At 56.3% G+C, this 18,561-nt stretch overlaps 8 protein-coding genes and 1 non-coding gene across 9 annotated transcripts; 4 read left to right on the forward strand and 5 right to left on the reverse strand.

The window, feature by feature from the left end:
- Positions 1-283: 283 nt before the first annotated feature.
- Positions 284-1,147, reverse strand: VTJ04DRAFT_7397 (uncharacterized protein; the record flags this gene model as incomplete). Its single annotated transcript, XM_069365719.1, has 2 exons — positions 284-995; positions 1,065-1,147. The coding sequence occupies 2 exons, from the start codon at positions 1,145-1,147 to the stop codon at positions 284-286; spliced, it is 795 nt and encodes a 264-aa protein (XP_069216726.1).
- A 1,399-nt stretch (positions 1,148-2,546) lies between these two features.
- Positions 2,547-3,702, reverse strand: VTJ04DRAFT_7398 (uncharacterized protein; the record flags this gene model as incomplete). Its single annotated transcript, XM_069365720.1, has 2 exons — positions 2,547-3,254; positions 3,313-3,702. 2 exons carry the CDS (start codon positions 3,700-3,702, stop codon positions 2,547-2,549), a joined length of 1,098 nt encoding a protein of 365 aa, XP_069216727.1.
- Positions 3,703-4,439: 737 nt separating this feature from the next.
- VTJ04DRAFT_7399 (uncharacterized protein) lies at positions 4,440-6,185 on the forward strand (the record flags this gene model as incomplete). Its single annotated transcript, XM_069365721.1, has 1 exon — positions 4,440-6,185. One exon carries the CDS (start codon positions 4,440-4,442, stop codon positions 6,183-6,185), a length of 1,746 nt encoding a protein of 581 aa, XP_069216728.1.
- Positions 6,186-6,701: 516 nt separating this feature from the next.
- Positions 6,702-9,582, reverse strand: VTJ04DRAFT_7400 (uncharacterized protein; the record flags this gene model as incomplete). Its single annotated transcript, XM_069365724.1, has 2 exons — positions 6,702-9,483; positions 9,542-9,582. The coding sequence occupies 2 exons, from the start codon at positions 9,580-9,582 to the stop codon at positions 6,702-6,704; spliced, it is 2,823 nt and encodes a 940-aa protein (XP_069216729.1).
- A 2,007-nt stretch (positions 9,583-11,589) lies between these two features.
- On the reverse strand, positions 11,590-13,615 carry VTJ04DRAFT_7401 (uncharacterized protein; the record flags this gene model as incomplete). The annotated part of the gene is made up of 3 exons (XM_069365725.1): positions 11,590-12,637; positions 12,724-12,781; positions 12,871-13,615. The coding sequence occupies 3 exons, from the start codon at positions 13,613-13,615 to the stop codon at positions 11,590-11,592; spliced, it is 1,851 nt and encodes a 616-aa protein (XP_069216730.1).
- A 1,239-nt stretch (positions 13,616-14,854) lies between these two features.
- Positions 14,855-15,784, forward strand: VTJ04DRAFT_7402 (uncharacterized protein; the record flags this gene model as incomplete). Its single annotated transcript, XM_069365726.1, has 5 exons — positions 14,855-14,899; positions 14,973-15,007; positions 15,080-15,201; positions 15,285-15,461; positions 15,546-15,784. 5 exons carry the CDS (start codon positions 14,855-14,857, stop codon positions 15,782-15,784), a joined length of 618 nt encoding a protein of 205 aa, XP_069216731.1.
- A 161-nt stretch (positions 15,785-15,945) lies between these two features.
- On the reverse strand, positions 15,946-16,870 carry VTJ04DRAFT_7403 (uncharacterized protein; the record flags this gene model as incomplete). The annotated part of the gene is made up of 3 exons (XM_069365727.1): positions 15,946-16,388; positions 16,487-16,700; positions 16,760-16,870. 3 exons carry the CDS (start codon positions 16,868-16,870, stop codon positions 15,946-15,948), a joined length of 768 nt encoding a protein of 255 aa, XP_069216732.1.
- A 605-nt stretch (positions 16,871-17,475) lies between these two features.
- On the forward strand, positions 17,476-17,772 carry VTJ04DRAFT_7404 (uncharacterized protein; the record flags this gene model as incomplete). Its single annotated transcript, XM_069365728.1, has 2 exons — positions 17,476-17,562; positions 17,635-17,772. The coding sequence occupies 2 exons, from the start codon at positions 17,476-17,478 to the stop codon at positions 17,770-17,772; spliced, it is 225 nt and encodes a 74-aa protein (XP_069216733.1).
- Positions 17,773-18,043: 271 nt separating this feature from the next.
- VTJ04DRAFT_t97 lies at positions 18,044-18,130 on the forward strand. Its single transcript has one exon. It is a non-coding gene; the product is annotated as a tRNA-Tyr (tRNA).
- Positions 18,131-18,561: the final 431 nt, after the last annotated feature.

Consider the following 18,561-nt stretch of genomic DNA (forward strand, 5'->3'; position numbering starts at 1 on the left):
CAAAATCAGGCACTCCGTGGACAACGAGAAAGTGTGAAAAAAAGGGACTTGATATTGTTGTTGATGGGAGGTTGGGCCCCCTGGCTCTGAACGAAAGACATGTCACGTAGTCACCTCATCCATCTCTGACCTCCGTGACAGAAACCCAAGGTGCGAAAAACAGAGCCCCCAGCACGTTCCCATCTTGTGACAGCCCTCCCCACCTCGTCAGTGTGATGAGCCAGAGAAAAGGCACCATCCCCACATCTCAACCAGTTGGGCTCAGAGACCCAAGCCGCAACAATTACCAGTCCCAGCCTGGGTAAATTATTTCGATCTCGATCGCCTGGTACCACCGGCCCGTTCTCGGATCGCGCTCCCACCTTGTCCCGTGCTGGTCATAGCGAACATTAGGGTTGTTTTCGAAGGCGAGAGTGGTGAGGTTGCTGATCTTTCCCCTGACCTTCCCTCCGTCCTGCTCAGGGACCAGTGGGAGGAGAAGTGACGCGAGCAGGTTGGAAATGGTGCACACAGAAGGTTCGTACAACATAGTCTTTTGTGAATTCTTCAGCCAGCCGACCAGTTGACCTTTAGCAAAAGTGATGGTGTTGTCGATCAACTGGGTTTGCTCTTCGCCCGTGATCGGGCCGACAGGGGGCCCGGCGGGCTTGTTTGGGGAGATGAGCCATTTCCACTCCTGGACATATCTCAGGATGTTGACCCTGGCATCATCCAAGAGCTTATGCTGCTCGAGCAGCTTGTCCCAGTCGACTTTGGTATTGTCGTCCACCGTGCCAGCGACTCCGCCCAGCCTGGCAAGTTCTTTCAAGTGGCTGAGTTTGGTGGTTTTCGCGGCTTGGACAAGGAAACTATGAGTCTTGAGGCCGTCAGAATCAAGTTGATAAAGTTTCCAGATATGGTTCAACGTGAGCTCGGCGAGGTGATTCGCTCGGATGGCATTCCAATGCGTGTCGATTTCAGCATCCTTGTCTGTGGAAAGGGGCGTAACGCCGGCTCTGAAGAACAATGCGTTCAGCGGTCATTCACTCAACAATGCATGAACCAATTTTGGGTGAAGTCCCTACCTGTCAGTGGTGGAAATGTCGAACTTGACGTTGATTGGGAGAGGGTAAGTAATCGGGATGGTGGACGAGAGAGCGTTGCCCATGTTGTATGGCAGGAGTTGAGAAGTTCAATGAGATGTTTCTTTGCTGCAGAGTTGTGAAAAGGGCTGCTCGATGTGACTGATTGACTGCTTGCTTGGTACATCAAAGGCACTGTGAACGAGGGTTCTTGAGCCATCTCTTATACACGTGAGATGAGAGGTTCTGGATCTGTACCGTCATAGCGTCAAGAGTCTCACTCATGAGCTCAGCCCAGAGCATGCTGCATGCTGCACGAATGTATTACCGTTTTTGGCCGTTCAGCAGCTAGCCACACACAGTCACATAGGTGTTGATCAGCGCTCCAGTTGCTGCTTGTATGTAGTCCGTTCTACCCCTCAGGTGGTTGTTCAGCTCCGGAGAGTCTGAGTAGCTATTCCTATCTTGAGCTTAAAGTGTTATTCTGCCAACCACCCACAGCACTCGGATCCCAGAGGCAGCCTGACCTACGCAAGGCGTCGGCGATGTGATACTCTATGAGGTTTGAAAACCGCAATGAACGAGCTGAACTGAGCAAGATGATGTGAAGCGCCCACCGACAACGCAGCCAAGTGGAGTTTGCTTTCCCGCAGAGGGAAAAGGTGATCCAGTCAACTGACCTAGGTTTGGAGATATTGAGTGGCAAACTCGGCACAGACCGACAGAAGATATTCGACAACCACCACCAAGGCAGGTCTCCTCTATTCTTGGAAGAGAGCCACCATAGGGATTCTCAAGCTCAGCGCAAGACGGTGTGTCAGTTGCGGGTGATTGGCGACTTGCATCTTTTGTCAGTGCGATGGTCCCGGAGCAGGATGTGGAAACGTCACGCCCAGGCTGAAGCCGCTCCCTATTGTCCCGGCCCGTGGGCCTTTCAGTGAAAGACTGTCGTGTAAGAGTATGAAGAAGTGATATTGAAAGAAGGCGGCTCGGCACGATCGAAGATTCCTCCGGTTCCTATGTGGAACGCAGCTGGTCAGTGCGGAAGAGAACATGTGGGACTTCCCTTGTGGTATACCCCTCATCTTTGATGACTCGAGGACCTTGCTGATGTCTTTTTTGGTTGTTTTTCTGGCTTGCCGGAAGACCTGATACCATTATTGTTTGTCGACGAGAGATAGATGAGGGGTTGATGTGAGGCTGGTGTTTTCGGGGATGTCGACCAAAGGTCGAATGAATGTCAATGGGCTCAAAGGTCAGGCACATGCCCTCAGAACACGGTAGGTGACGTAGCTGAGAATCAATACAAACAAGACTCTGCAAAGTTATTTCATGTCCATGGTCGTCGATTTGACGGACGGGCGACCAAAATTATCCGCAATAGTATACCATTCCCAATTCCTCCAAGCGCCAGAGATATGTCAAGTCTCCGACATGGAAGCCCAAACTCCCGCCTAACAAAACCCCGCCATTGACTCTATGATACTAAACGGCGTAATACACATCCATTCGAACATACTCGCAATGGTTGGCCCACCCAGGAAACCTAGCCTTGGCCCACATGGTGACGACGTCACCCAGTCTCAGATCGCGAACGAAGTTGCCGGTTCCTGTAGCACGGCCGCGGCCTTGTTCTCCAAGGCGCTGAGCTGCCTCTATGTCTCGCTCTGGGTCAATGTCATCCGTGTAGGACCAGACGACCTGATGTTCCCGGACTTCATTGTCGGCCGTCACGTTGCCCTGGATTTTGAGATCCGGAGACGGCAGCAGGGGGTGAACGAACGTTGCTTCTCCGTTTTGTTCTTGGACCTGAGGTATCACCGTGCAGAGATCATCCACGCTCAATGACGGAAGCTGTTGCTTCTGGTCCTGTTGTTGCTCCTGTTGTGTTGAAGGGCTGTTCTTGCACCAACGTTCCAAGCCCACCTCGAACCAGGTCCACGAGCCGTTGTAGGTGCCCCGATCGCCCCACTGACCACCCCAACCCTGATCACGGCTCCTGATAGTGAAAACGATGCGGCGGCACGGGTGGGCAAGTAGGCCTGTCGGTGAGCTGACAACCTTTTGGAAATCATCAGGCGAAAACTCATCGCCGGGCCGTTGAGGCTTGGGAAGTCGAATAGCAGGCGGAGGATAAATTTTATTGGAATGGACTGGACTCCAACGGCTCATTCCAAGCGGAGGGGAGCGGGCCTTGGCCAGAGGTTAGCTGTCTCGTGAGCTGTTGAAGTGGATGTCAGATCATGCATACCAAGAAAACATTTTCCCCGGAAGCATAGCTGCCACGCGCAACGATCTTATTGTCACCGTATTCTCTTTCCACAGTTGTGTGAGGCCAATACCCGGCAAGGTCGATGATGGCGTCGACGATTTCGCGGGGCAGGGCCAGGGCCTTGATCAGCATGGCCTTGGTGATCAGAACGTCGATGACAGTGGGCTCGTAGCGCGAGGTTGGGGCATCGGGAACGCCGTTATCGTGGTCGCCAGCCTTGTTACCGGGCGCATCGGGCTGGCCATTTGAGGCCATGGTGTCGGAGTCAGGCCCTGAAGCCATGACTCTCCGTGCAGCCCTGGTGGTGTATCCGTAGAAGGCGAGGAAAGCGGCACCGATGGTGGCGATGGGGTTCGTGTTATATTCCATATGCACCTGAGGTGACTTCGGTCGGCTCGATGAACCAGCGCAGCTCAGCAAAGGCTCTCTGGCCTTAAGGAGGGGTCGACTCGTGGCGCGCTGCTTGCTCCGTCATTGGCAACCTGGAAGAGGGGAATGAATGATCAAGTTGGGTTCCAAGCGGGGATGGCACGGTAACACACAGGCAGAAGTGTGCAGTAAGTGCTGGCAAAAGCTGTGCTGTCCTCGTAGAGAGAGCAGAGGCAACTCTGTATCACATTGTTGCCTTCTGTATCACATTGTTGCCTGGGATGGAATGTCGTCCCTTGACGAAGAGCTTCACGTGGAGCCATGACGGCTGCCTTCCTGGCCGTGCCTTGCGGCCTTGCCTCTTCCAGCCAAAGCGACATCACCCCGCGATGCCAAGACCCTGGACTTGATTCTAAACCCACCCCCACCGTGTTATCGTGGCTTATCGGCCCGCCAAGAAAACACGTGAAATGACGGAATACACCCAAAACGGCACATCCCACCTTTTTCTTCGTGGGAAAGAGGACTCGGGGCCCCGGCGCCGGCCACGGCTGCCCGGGGCCCATTCTCCTTTTCTTCCTGCAAGAAACAACTTTGGTCCGCTGCTGCCGGGATCCGCAGTGCCAGATCTTGGGTTCTGTTCTGGGATTTTTCAGTTTCCGGGCTCTGGTCTCCTCTTCTCTGTCCTCCCTTCCTGTTGTAAGGGTCCTCATCTTCTCACCACCCGTTGAGACATTATGAAGCCTCAACGACTTGTTTCTCGTCTGAACCTTCGCCGTGCCGGGACGGCCCTCGCCGGCGCCGGGAACAATGGGGCGTCCCGGGGGTCTCGGCGGTTGAACACGGCCCCAGCTGCTACTTCAACACCCCCTACCATGGTCCCTCTCGGCCTCAACCGCCAGCCACAACAACAACAACAACAGCAGCAGCAGCAACAACAACAGCCCCTTCCTCGCCCATCTAATATCCTCCCCAGCCAACCCGGCCAGCCGGGCCAGCCCGGTCGTCGGAACGCCGCCCCATCTAACCCTGCTATCCAGTTCCCCTGCCTCGACAAACTCGACAACCGCTCTGCCCGGCTCGAGCAGCAGGCCGCCGCCGCGACCAGGTCTGACAAGTCGGGCCCAGAACCGTCATACAATGTAGGCGTCACCCAGACTTTTCACTGCCAAGAACCTCTACTTTTGGACCATGGCGGACTCCTCCACGAGTTCGATATCGCCTTCGAGACATGGGGAGAGATGAACACCGATCGTTCCAATGTCATCCTGCTTCATACCGGCCTGTCGGCCTCGTCCCACGCACACTCGACGCCCGAGAACCCTCAACCAGGCTGGTGGGAAAAGTTCATCGGCCCCGGCCTGGCGCTCGACACGAACAAGTACTTCGTCATCTGCACCAACGTCATCGGTGGGTGCTATGGTTCGACCGGGCCCTCGAGCATTGACCCGTCCGACGGCGAGCGATATGCTACTCGCTTCCCCATCCTCACGATCCAGGACATGGTGCGCGCGCAGTTCCGCCTCCTCGACCACTTGGGCGTAGACAAGCTCTACGCCAGCGTCGGCTCCAGCATGGGCGGCATGCAGTCACTGGCCGCGGGAGTGGTATTCCCCTCGCGCGTCGGTCGCATCATCACCATCTCGGCCTGCGCGCGCAGCCACCCGTATAGCATCGCCATGCGCTACGTCCAGCGTCGCGCCATCCTCAACGACCCCAATTGGAACCGCGGCTTCTACTACGGTCGCGTCCCGCCGCACGTCGGCATGAAGCTCGCCCGCGAGATCGCCACCATCACCTACCGCTCCGGCCCAGAATGGGAACAGCGCTTCGGCCGCCGTCGCGCCGACAGCTCCAAGCCCCCGGCTTTGTGCCCCGACTTCCTCGTCGAAACGTACCTCGACCACGCCGGCGAGAAGTTCTGCCTCACCTACGACCCCAATTCCCTCCTCTACGTCAGCAAGGCCATGGACCTCTTCGACCTGGGGCTCGAGAATCAGCGCGCCACCGCTGCCCGTCGCGCCGCTTTCGCCGAAGCCCGGAGCCGCGGCACCCACCCCTTGGACGCCACGGTATCCCTCGACTCCCTCGCTTGCAACCTCACCCTTCCCGACGTCCCGTACGAAGAACAACCCCAGCCTCAGCAGGAACAAGCCTCAGACCGGGCGGCCGCGCAAGAAGCCATGTTCGCGACCCAGTCCCAGTCCGCATCCTCACCCTCCTCAGGAGGCCCAGCCCCTCCGACAGACCTTGTCGCCGGCCTCTCCGTCCTGCGCAACCACCCCGTGCTGGTCATGGGCGTGGCCAGCGACATCCTCTTCCCCGCCTGGCAGCAGCGTGAGGTGGCCGATGCGCTGCGCTGCGGGGGTAACACCACGGTCGAGCACCACGAGCTGAGCGAGGCTCATAGCTTGTTTGGCCATGACACTTTCCTGTTGGATGTTGAGGGCGTGGGGGGCACCGTGAAGCGGTTTCTTGGATGAGGGGTGTTGAGATATTTGTTGGGTTTCTTTTTGGGTAGATGGGTAGTTTCGATTGCGTGATATGGGCCGGCATTGGCGTGCATGCGTGGGGTTGGTGCTGTTTTTGGCTTGACGTGGAATATCGATTGAACAGGAGACAGGCGTTGTGGAATGAAAGAAAATGTATTTCTATCTCTTTGCATCTTTGTTTTTCATACATATTCGAAGCCTTTGAACAACGAGGCGATGAAGGTCTAGTTGTTGCTTGGATGGGCGGCGTATTTTGGATCGTCACAAAGGGGACGGGTTGTTCCGTAAATGCAACTCTGTCTTGAATGGCACATTCTCCCGATGTTGGGATGCATCTGAAGTATCATGAACCAGAGAAGAAACATTATATTTATCCAAGAAATGAAACCGAGAGCGAACCCGGCTCGGTGGAGTATGGGTATATATATGTGCACAGAAAAGACATATCCAAACAACAGAAAGAAAGTCGAGAAAACTGAACGCGGTCCAGCCACCTCTTTCAAACGTTCAAATGAATCCTGTTCCAAAGGAATCCACCATGGCCGGTCCCCCCTGTGCAGGAGGCGGGGCAGGCGAACGTCCCGGCCTCCGCGGTGGGCCGCCTGACGTCTTTGGCCGCTGAACTTCCCGGATGCTAGGTCCCCGAGCCATGCCAATGCCCATGAAAGCTCCGCCATCGTCACGGGCCGATTCAGGGAACTGCGACACAAGCCGGGGAGATGCGGCCAGCTTGCCGCCGCCGTCGGTACTGCCGTTACCGAGGCTGCCAGGCCCAGGAGCACCAGAAGAAGTCGACGGACGCCCATCAGCTGTGGTCGATGCCCAAGGCACGGGGCGGATGGGTGGCGTCCACAAGCCCCCGAGAGCCGGATCCCTCGATGGCGCGTCGGGATTGAAGTTGAACTTGGTGAGGTCGATATTGAGCGGTGGAGGGACGTTCGCACGAGTGAACTTGGTTGGGGCATCGGAAGGTTTGGGTGAGGCTCGCGATGACGGGTCCGAGGCAGGTGCTGCAGAAGCAGTTTCTCCTGCCCCAGTGCTTGGAGAGGGCAGGGGCCAGTTCGTGGAATCGGGAGTAGGCGGCGCCATAGAAAGATTCGGGCCTGGGCCGAAGTCGAAATTGAAGCCCATGTCCACAGCAGGGTTCAATCGGCCCTGAGACTGCTGGCTGTCCGAGCCGTTTTCAACCGCTGGGGCAGGACTGGACTGGTTCAAGTCGCGCTTCCAGCTGGGCTGTGGCGGCTGTTGCTGCAACGGACGGAGTTGAGGTGTGTTGGTGCGAGAAGGAGGCGAGCTGTGAGTGCTATAATTGTCGACGCTTCCGCTTCTAGATGACGGTGTCGGAGTGCCACGACCACGGACCACTTGATTCGCCGAAATGCCGTACTCATCGAGGGCAGGGCGACGTGGTAATGGGCCACGCCGGGGCGGGCCTCTCATGGGGCTCTGAGGTCTGCTGCCAGGTCCCGGGCTAGCAACTCGAGGCGCCGAGGTTATTGGAGGCGCCGGCTGGGATGCTGGGGCTTCCGAAGATGGTGCGGGAGCTGGATGGGGGACGCGAAGCGGCTGAATAGAGGAGAGAATGGGCCCTTCATCATCATCCTCCTCCTCATCCCTTGGGGCTTTTTGGCCATTGCTGTAAACGCTGCTGCTGGTACTCGTCCTGTCGGCCTCGCTCATGTCTCGCGGTTGCCTTAAGTCCTCGATTTGGGCCTTCAGAAGCGTCTTCTCCAACTCCTCGATCTTCATGGACAAACTGTGATTCCGAGCAGCGCTAAGGGCCAAGGTGTCCCGCTTCGCTCGTACATTCTGAATGATAGGCCGTGGTGCTTGTTCCGTCTGCTCTTCGTCCAGAGACAATCGTCGGATCGACCCTGTAGGAGACGTCAAAGTGGAGGGAGACGTGAGGCTAGACAGAAGCGGGTTTGGTTCCGATTTTTCCGGCGCTGGTGTGGTCGGGCTGCGGGGCGACTTGGGAGTTTCGGGCTCTGGGCTGGTCACAACAGGACGGTGTTCCATCAATGGAGGGCTATGAAGGGTCGGGCTCTGTGGAAGTGCAGGACTATGGGCCATCACGGCCAATCCAGGGCCCTTGAGCGTGGGGCTGGGTGACCGGAACCTATCCGGTAAAGGCCCAAGAGGGCCGCAACTCTGGAGCGGGGGTGGTCTATATGGCTTGAAGACCTTCTGGGTCCCGGCGTTGGCGGCACTAGGACCCGCAGCGCGGCTGTTACTTGGAGACGGAGACGTATACGAGCGAGCAGGCGGGCCGAGAGGACCGTTACGGGGTGGATTTTGGCCCGGGGGTTGAGGTAAGCTCCCTGTCGGCGGTCCCGTCGGCGGCGGTCCTTGATGGATGGCATGGTGTTGTGGAGGGCTCGCACGCTGACCCTCCTTCGGTTCGGCCTCGCTTCGGATAAGCGACGGAGGGATATCCAAACTGACGGGCTCCGGCTCTGGCTCCGGTTGCGCCGGGGCAGAAGGACGTCTGCCGGAGAGTGAGCTCTCCGTGGATTTTTGTCTCTCCAGCCTTTCCATTTCTAGCCTGGCCGTTTCTCTCTGCTTCTCCAGCTCTGCCTCCCTCCTCTTGGCTTCCCTCTCTTCCTCCTCCTTCTTCTTGACGGAGGCCATGACGGAGTTCACCATGTCATCTGCGTCTTCGCCAAACACCGATCGAGAGTCTGCATTTGGAGTCGTAGGAGTAGGGGGAAGCTTCGGCGAGTCGATGAGCGGCGACTTGGGAGTCTGAGGCCCAGCCGGAGGCGCGGTTGTGGTAGTATTGATCCCAAAGTAAATATCCATGGGGTTGACCCAAGGCTTGGTCCTGTTTGGTGTTCCTGGACGCGACCCAAATGGAGCAACCGGGAGGGCGAGACTAGCGGCGGAGCCGTTTCTTGCGGCAAAGCGTGCACCGAAGCCTGGGCCTGGAGCAGCCAAGCTGGTTGAGGAGCCATTGTAGGCCCCGAAACGGGCGCGCATGTTGGCCTCTGAGGCGTGTGGTCTGAGGCCAAAACCAGCCGAAGTTCCCGGGCGACCGGTGACCGCGGCGGAGCTGGAAAGATCGACCATGCTCACAGCGCCGAGGTTGTGCGAATCCGGACGGGCATACGGGGCGAGGTGAGGGGTGCCAGGTCGCGAGACGGTGCGAACGCTACAGGCCTCAAAGACTGGCTGCTTGTTGACATTTCTGCCGAAATACTGGCCCTCGCCGAGGGCGTTCTGATCTATCCGTTTCCATTGCTGTTGCTGTTGCGGTTTCTCCTGGGACGCGGGCTTGTCGTCGGACTTCCTGTAATATCAGCGGTTCGTGGAAGTTCCTTGACCAAACAGATTGGCAGCCCACTCACTTCTTCTTGCCTCCTACCCGGAGGCCAAAAAATGAAACCATGGCAAAGGAGTGACGAGAAGTAACTTAGGCAACAACTGAGAGACAGTCAGCATTGGCGCGCATTGATGAACCCAAGTTGACGGACCACAGATGTGAGGTTCTCTGGGGGAACCGGAGATGATCTACTCCAAAAGTAGGGTGCTCGTTCAGCAGCGAAATTCGCCAACGCCAGCCTGATGTGGAGGGCAGAGGACAGTCAGCTCGCTGGCGGCCTGGAAAAGGCAAAGGCGACTGCCGAGAGGAAGCGCCGAAGCTGTGACCCCTGAAGCAGTCTGCGCCCAGAAAGGAGGAGGCCGTCTGTGTGGGGTGTCCTGAGGGTTCGACAGGCAGTTTGGCGGTCAGAAAGGCGCGCTCATCTCGAGGGACAAAGATAAGTAGTTAGAGGGAGGGTGGTCAAAGCGATGCCAGAGAAAGACTAAAGAAGAAAAGAAAGGAGTGAACGACTGGCAATGAGATTGGAACGAGCGACAAACGAAAAGAGTCGTCGGAGAAGAGGAGAGGCTGATGAAGGTCCAAGCAAAAGCAGACGAGCCAAGAAAAGGGAGGGAGGGAAATCTTCAAGCATGGACTGAGGCCAGCGGGGAGCCTGAACACAAAAGACTCCTCTTTTGGGACTTCTAGAAATCGGCAGCGTGTGCGTGTGGAGATGATTCGCTCCCTTTGTCGCTAGCGCGCTTGCCAGTGACAAGGACACCATGGTCCTGAGGAAGAACCGAAGGAAAGGACGGACGTGGTGCGCGACTCCCGTTCCAGGTTGGTTCTGATTTTGCCCTATAGATATGATCATCTCGTGTGGGATGCTGCTTCCCCCATCCACGTTTCCACACCATAACACGAGCTTCGATTCCTCATGCACTGTCACCCGACTGCATCTTGATGTGGGCATGGACGTCCCAGGTTTTGGGGTCTGGAGAGGAGGAACTTGGTTTCCCACAAGCTCAAGCAAGGGGGATCCACGCGAGTGTCCCAAAAAGGAAACCTAAAAGACACAATCTCCTGGCCAAGCCAAGACGGGACCAGGGGGAGGCGGCAGCCGTTCAGGGGTTCTGTCGCCTTGCCGATTCACTGCTGACGACATCGGGGACCACAGCCCAGGGCTGAAGATTTGCGCCACCCATCAGTGTCGCGCGCGCATTCTCAACGCGCCGTCAGTCACGGGTGAACGCGTGGATCACGGACTGCTCCAGGTGTCCCTCCAGAAAATCTGTGATGCCAAGTCGGAGGACCCCACAGCAACGTGCTGCCAACTCCACCGTCCTTGTCTTCGGAGAGTGGTTTTGAGACATTGGCGATCGCAATCAACGAACCCGCTCCACGGCCCGGAGCAACAAGCCTGTCATCGTCGTACGAAGTCGCTGCCCGGCCGCATGGTCGCAGGCGGGTGCCTTGCAGAACCGAGCCACAGCGCCTCGCCGCGTGCACCGCGGTTGCACACACGTGCGACAACACCACACCAGACAGGGCTTTAATTTGGCGAGAAATTTCAGCCAAGATCTTCAAGATGAGAAAATCAATAGCGCTCTGAGGCTGGACTCACTGGAGCGTGGGTTAGTAGGCCATGAGCGTGAGATCTCCAGCTCTGATCCCAGGGACTTGGGTAACTAAGTTGATCTCATCAGCTGTGCGCACGGTGTTCGATGGTGGGGGGGAATCAGTTCCATCCGTACCTTGATGGCCTCGCTGGTTGGGAACCCTGTCGTCTCAGGGCGTCATTCTCATGGCAGCGACAAGGGACGCCTCCATCGCCACAGGGAATATCCAGGACTCCCTTACCACACCAGAACAAAACCACGTGGCTTCGAGAAGCTGGGAAATAGACAGAAAGATCAGGAAATTGTGGATAGACAGGGACAAATGCCGCTGTGCGTGGACTAGCTACTACTAGCACTAGTTATCGTTTTTCTATTCTCTGGCAAACCAGCAATCTGAGTTTATCCACCAAATATATCTGATAATTATCCACATATGGACGCATGGCGTACTCCGTAGTTGCTGAAAGATCCTGCTTCAAGCGTGATGCCCAGCAACACTGGTCAAAGATGACCGCCGTCCCTCCGGCAGTCGGAACGTGAACAGAATCACAGTCGGAACGACAAACAACAGAGCGGCTACAGCAAATGGCAGGCCAATCCAGGCGCCGCCGAGCTGGAGCCCGACGCTCAGGCTCTTGGCCAACAGCGGGCCAGCAATTATCATACCCACTACCTCGGCGAAGCCGACGAGCGAGTTGACAGTGCCAACATGGTGCTCCTCCACCAGCGAGTTGAGCAGCGACCGCACCAACGCCGACATCCCCGACCCGAGCGCAAACTCCACCAGGCCGAGAACAAACATGGACCCCACGGCCGCCGCGCCGATGGTCAGGCTGCCAAGGATGAGCACCACGCCGGACACACGGCCCAGCCAGAGGTCCTTGGCCGACGCCGTGAGGCCGAACCGCCGGACCAGCACTCGCCCGCCCAGTGGGAACACCACGAGCAGCGCGACCAGGCATCCGGCGTTGCGCACCGTCAGCACCGCCGCGGCGTGGCTCCAGCTCCATCCGTACCGCGCCGTTGAGTACTGCAGCATCAGCTCGCCGACGAACCGACCCAGGATCACGAACGTCAGGGCCACCACCAGCGATGCCACCCGCCGGTTGCGCACCACGAATTGCCACAGCTCGGCCAACCCTGAGCGCGCCTGGCGAAAGCCGCGTCGGAGCGCCGCCGTCCTCGTCCCGGCGTGACCTGAAGAGCCGGAATCGCGAGCATCGTCATCCAAGTCATCGCTGTATCCTGGCCTGAAGCCCGGCTTTTTTCCGTCATGAACGTGGACGGTTTCGGGGAAGACGGTGAGAATGAGATTCCCCACGAGGATGAGGCCCAGGGAAGTGAGCAGGGGAAACCAGGGACTCCAAAGAAGCATGGCACCGCCGAGGGGGCCGGCGAGCATCTCGGAGCCGAGGAAGACGGCAGTAAGCTGAAGGAAGAGGGTAGCGCGCTCAGAGGCGTGAACCACATCGGCGATGGTGGTGTAGATCATGGCCACGAAAACAATGCCGCCGCCACCGATGCTGAGGACATTGTCAGCGTTGCCTGGATATGTTGCAAGACGTCGCAACATGTCGCATTACACATAAGGCTGAAAAAGGAGACTCACAATTGGAACAACGACGCAAACAACGACAGCCACAAAGGCACCACGTTGGAGAAGAAATCTGCGTCGCCGCCGCCATCAGCATCAAAGACTCCTCCTAACTCCGCAACCGGCATCGGCATTCAACTTGGGTACTTAGGGGAAACTCACAAACAATATACGTCGCTGACGCCGTCAACGCAATCCCGAGCAAGCTTAAGCCCAGGACCGGCTTCCTGCCTCTCCGATCCGACATGATACCGTACGGCAGCGCGCCCACCACTCCCGTCAAACTATCCAGCACCATTGTCCCGCCGCGCATCATGGCCAAGTACCCCTGGACGTCAGGCTGCTTGCACTTCGGGTCGTCCGTCATGACGATCCCGCCGGCGAACGTGCGGCGATGTTGATGTTGTCTTGCGCCATCGTCAAGACCAGCAGGATCAACCCCGATGTCAACCCCGCGAGCTTCAACAACAGGCAGGGGAGGGGAGAAGACCTTCGGGTGCAACTGCCTGCAAATAATGCTCTCCATGAGCGCGTTGGCAGGGGCGGTGGTCATGCCATTGGCCAGCTCGAGGACGAAGGTGAGGAGGATGGCGAGGAATAGGACGCGCGGGCGGAGGAGGGCGCGAAGTTTGTTTTTGGCCTGGTCCTCCTCCTCTTCTTCTTCTTCTTCGTCTTGGTCATCCTGGGTTGAGTCGGGGTCGATAAGGGGTGTGGTGGCGTCCGAGGAGAGGTAGTCTTCATCGTCGGCCTCGGGGTTGCGCTGGGCCCGGGACCGCGCCCGCGTCGTTGAGCCTGCCGGGGTTGACATGCCGCTGAGTAGCGGGGTGCGGCCTGATCCGTCTCCCTGCTCCGTATCTTCCGGGTTGGCGGAGGAGGTGGTGAGGCAGAGGTTTTGTGGCTTGGCCATGGCGATGGCTAGGTGTGTGGGTTGTGGTATTAGATCGGCATTGGTTGTGTCAAAAGTCCAAGAATCGCCAATGAATTGATTGTTTGAGTGGCTGACAAGGAGTGATCAATCCAGACAATGGTATTGGCATTCCAAGTCTTGCACGGAGTACGCTGCTTGGTACCGGTGAAAGAAAGCAAGCAAGCCACCGGAACAGAAGAAACGGGCAAAGTCACCAACTGGACCCTTCAATGGACGATGCTTCACGAGCCAGACACAAAGAATCCGATGACCTTCCTAGTTTCGCTAGCGCGGGCTCCTCCCAAAACGACGGTTCGAATGTTGATGCGGACGATGTTTTTCCCACAATCCATTCAATCTGGCGAGACAGGAGCCATTGCCTTGTATTTGGATGACCTACAAAGCCGCAACATTGCGTGGCCCTTGATGCTGTCGTGGTGACTTGCGGCTGTGCGCTTACTCTAGAGGTGTAGTAAGCCACCTCAGGCTAGGTGTGGAATTTGTGCCATATTTGGATATTGCATGGCAGATAAGAGAAGCCTTGCACATAAAAAAGCATAGGCCTGGAGGACTCCTGTCAAGTCGGTTTGTATATCTGAAGGCTACCTAGATGTGGGAAATGCAGGCGATCGTCTTGTTGGGCTCGGATGTATAGTCCATCAACATGGGGATTGCCGGGTTGTTGCCGATAACCTCCAACCCGGATCGTCCGTGGCTGCTGTTCTGCATCCCACACTTTTGGAACCCCCAAACCGACGGGCGATCCCGTGACTGAACGCGTTGTTGATGAACCAATAGCGAGTTTATTCAAAAGATAAATGTTCCAGGCGAGTCGAGAAGAGTCGAGAAATGTCGGAGCCGGCGTGTGGCGGACAACGGCGGAAGAGCGGCCAACTCATCGTACATGAACTCATGGTTGCTTGATAGGGAAATGAGCTGGCGCCGGAACACGGATAATGAATCGACGGCGAGCGTTGGGCGAGGGAGGCATGAAAGTCTGGGACCCACAATGTGAACCAGTCAGGCGGTGTCAGCACCTGCCGCTTCTTCGATGTTTGGTCGGTCCTGATTCCTCAAGGACTTAAAAGTCCAAGAGCTAAGCAGCTTTGTCGATAAGTTTCAGTTGAATCGTCAATTTGCATTCTGAATTTTACGTGATTTCAGATTCCCGTCTTTTTTCCCTTTCCCTTTCCCTTACCCTTTCCCTTTCAAACACCAACATCCATACAAACCGACATAATGACATGTGAAGGTGTTTCCCAACTCATCTCCACCGAACCCCTTGTGAGTTGACGTCACTGTTCAAGTACAGTCAGATTAATTTGTATGACTAGATATGCTGACGTCTTTTTCGTAGCCTGAGAAGGAGGCGGTGTGGACCAAGCTCGTCAAGTAAGAAACTCAAGTTCACTGATCTAGTACCTCGGGTATCGAAGTCGATGAACCTGTTCTGACATCGTCCAGGAAGACTTACAAAGACCCGAATGGTGTGACCCGCACATGGGAGTCCGCCGAGCGTACCACACGCCCGAAGGGCTGTGAGATTGACGGGGTTAGCATTGTGGCCATTGTCGAGAAGGACACCGGTACGGTGAAACTTACAGCCCATCTTCTCCCTCAGTGCTTCACTGAGAACCGCACTGCTAACATCGGAGTAAATTATCTGTAGGTCCTGAGATTGTCCTACAAAAGCAATTCCGCCCACCCGTCGACAAAGTTTGCATTGAGCTGCCCGCTGGATTGATCGACGAAGGCGAGACTGCTGAGGAGGCCGCCATTCGTGAACTGAAGGAAGAGACTGGCTACGTCGCGGAGGTTCTTGAGACTTCCCCGGTCATGTTCAACGGTTCGTGAAACTTCACCTTCTGTTTACTTTGTTGAGCTGTGTCTTGCTGATTACCTGACTCTCTGCACCCCCCGTACTTTCTAGACCCCGGTTTCTGCAATACCAACCTCCGCATGGTCCACGTCATAGTCGACATGAACCGCCCAGAAAACCGGGACCCCCGCCCACAGCTCGAGGAAAACGAGTTCATCGAGGTTTTCCTGGTGAAGCTCGCCGACCTTTGGGAGGAGTGTGTCAAGCTCGAGGCCCAGGGTTATGCCATCGATGCGCGCATAGCCAACCTTGCCGAGGGCATTGAGATTGCCAAGAAGTTTAAGTTCTGAGTTGTTGCAGTGGCAGCGAATGTAGACTCCCTAATATCGGCGCAAGGTGGTGCTATACAGGCGTTGGGCTGGGTCAGGTAGAGAGGATTTTCATCTAGGTAGACAGGCGGCAACGGTCAAGGCAAAAACATGATACCACAACTTTGTGCTCGTGCCACTGACTAAATCTTCCCTTCCCTCCTCAACCCCTCCCACAACGCCACCGCAGCAAGGCACTTCGCATCTCTTGAACCCTCCTTCCACAAATCCTTCATCTTGACCAGTTTCAACGTAATTCTCTCCCCATGGTCCCTCAACCCTGTCAATCTCCCTTCCCATTCCTTCAGCTGCTCCCTCGGCACCCGCCGCTCGTGCATATAAATCGGTATGTACTCATCACAAGCCCCCGGAGACGGGTACATCGCACGAGGCAACCTCCCATCTCCACTATCCCCATCAACTTCCACAAGCTCGCTCAAACAAACCAACTCGTCCTCCTTAATCTCCACCCCAAGCTCCTCTTGCATCTCCCTCGCCGCCTGTCCCACGAACTTCCCTTCCTCCGCCCCATCCACCATCCCTGCCGGCAGCTCCGCGAACCCAAACTCCCGGCCGCGGGGCGCGGCTGGACAGTGAGCACCGCGCGTCTCTCTTCCTCTTCCTCTTTACTCCCCGGGGAGACGTCGTCCGGGACGAGCAGAACCAGAACCGCTACTGACGGACCTCGTAGAAACACCGCCCCCGGAAGCCACTCGCCGGCGGGGTTGGTGATGGTGGAGGTGAGCTTGACGAAGCCTAGCCTGGCATTAGGCCCGGAGCCGAAAAGGTCGAAGGATTGGACAGTGATAGAGTGCAGGGAGTAAGGGGAGGGGTAGAAGGGGTGGGAGGGGTTGGTTCTTTGAGCGTCGAGGGAGCGGTGGAGGGTCGTGAGCCATGCCTGGGTTGGTGGTTTGTAAGTGGCAAGATCAACATTTTAGGGGAACAGGGAGAGCATACTTTGAAGGGCTGGAAGGAGAGGAGCTGGTCTTGAGACAGGCCAGATGGGAGGGTGATGGGGATGTGGTAGTCGGGATGGTGGAAGGTGGTGGTGTCTGTCTTGGGGGCCATTTTGGGTCTTCCTGCTTTGGAAGAGAAGAAGAGGCGGATGGTTGGTTTTGGTGCTGTCTGTGGTGGCGCTCTGGTCAATCTGGCGGTTGGCCAGATCAGAAAACGGTGGAATAATGGAGATCGGATCAACCGAGGTTTGACGTCAAGAATACGATTTGTGGCTAGACGGACGCGGTACATCAGCTACGTTTGCAAGTTTTGACATGCGTCGAGCCGGAAACACATTGGTGATGTTGTTCGCAGTGAGCACTGGCCTGATTGATGGGAAGACGATCGGCGGTGGGGTTCCCCTCCCGGTGCCTGGCCGGGCCCGGCTGCAAGCTGAAGTGGGGCCGAGATTCGGAGAGGCTCTCCCGGGGGCGGGAAACCTGGCAAGACAGCGCCGGCTTTGCCCCACCCATGACGTTCTCTGATGATCGACAGGGCATGACGTCACGAAAGGTGGGAAGGTGTTGAGATATATTATGCCTGAGGGTTCACCGGATCAAGTAGCTTTGCAAGTCTCCCAAGTGATCTGGCTCGATCAACTACCGCCGATCTATTGAAACCATCTGAGAAACAATCTGAGAAAACACCCGTCATCGACGTCCAAGTCAACAACCACCATGCCTCGTTCCGGAGAAGACCAGCCAAAAAGCGACAATGCCATGCCAACAGAACACAACATCATTCACGGCTCTGGTCCTGCTGAGGTGTGTACATGCCCATGTGCAATTGACGTTGCCTGCTTGGCTCGGTGTCTCAGCCTTTACTAACTCACACAGTCAACACGGGTGAGCCGGGCAGATAAGACGGCCCCGATGCCTGAACATTCTCATGGAGCCGGGATCAAAAAGGAAGATTTGGAAAACATGCCCAAGGGAATGGGGAGGGAAGGGGGAATGAGGAAAAAATCTATGTGAAGCAAGAAGAGATGTATTCTGGGAGGCACGTCTACCGCAGGGTATGGCCAGTACGCAGTATTGACAAGGCAAATAAACGTCTATCGAACACAGAAGACATCTACAACTCTCACTACCAGTGTGGTAGATTGTTGAAGTACACATTTTTTGGTCCCGCCCCTTCTCGTTATAGCCGACTCCATCCCGGAGTTCGGAACCTTTTCTTCCATGACCCACAGGGGAGCGCACATTTCTTGACAACTCCACAGCCCGGAGACTCCAACAACCAAACCCCCTTGTGGTGTAGTTGGCTATCACGTTCGGCTGTAATGGGAATTATTGAACCGAAAGGTCACCGGCTCGATTCCGGTCGAGGGGACTTCACTTTTGCATTTTTTGTTTCCTGGCTTAAGATGATGGTGAACCCCCTTTTTGACGTCATGATCAACCGAGCTTATAGCCATCCAGAACTCCTATGGTTGAGACGCACATCCCGCATTTCACTTCTTCAACGCCTCACAACACGAATACTACCGGTGTGAAATGGATAAAAAAGAAAAGGTATATTCAGGACGGGAGCAGCGCTGCTAGCCCCTTATCCAAAAAAAAAAAAAAAAAAGAAACCGAGCCCCAGCCGTAGCTTCAAACACCCAGCTACTCAGCGGGCTCCGCGTGCTGAGTTGCGTGGCTGTTGGAGTGTCGACACGCTGTTTCTATGTACATCCCAGTCCAAATTCCTCAGCCTGTCCAAACCATCATCATAAATAATACACTCTATCGAAACAACCGTCATCCTTCCAGGAGTCTAAC

Source organism: Mycothermus thermophilus (assembly GCF_041956435.1).
Source record: "Mycothermus thermophilus strain CBS 625.91 unplaced genomic scaffold VTJ04scaffold_5, whole genome shotgun sequence".
Classification (NCBI taxonomy): Eukaryota; Fungi; Ascomycota; class Sordariomycetes; order Sordariales; family Chaetomiaceae; genus Mycothermus; species Mycothermus thermophilus.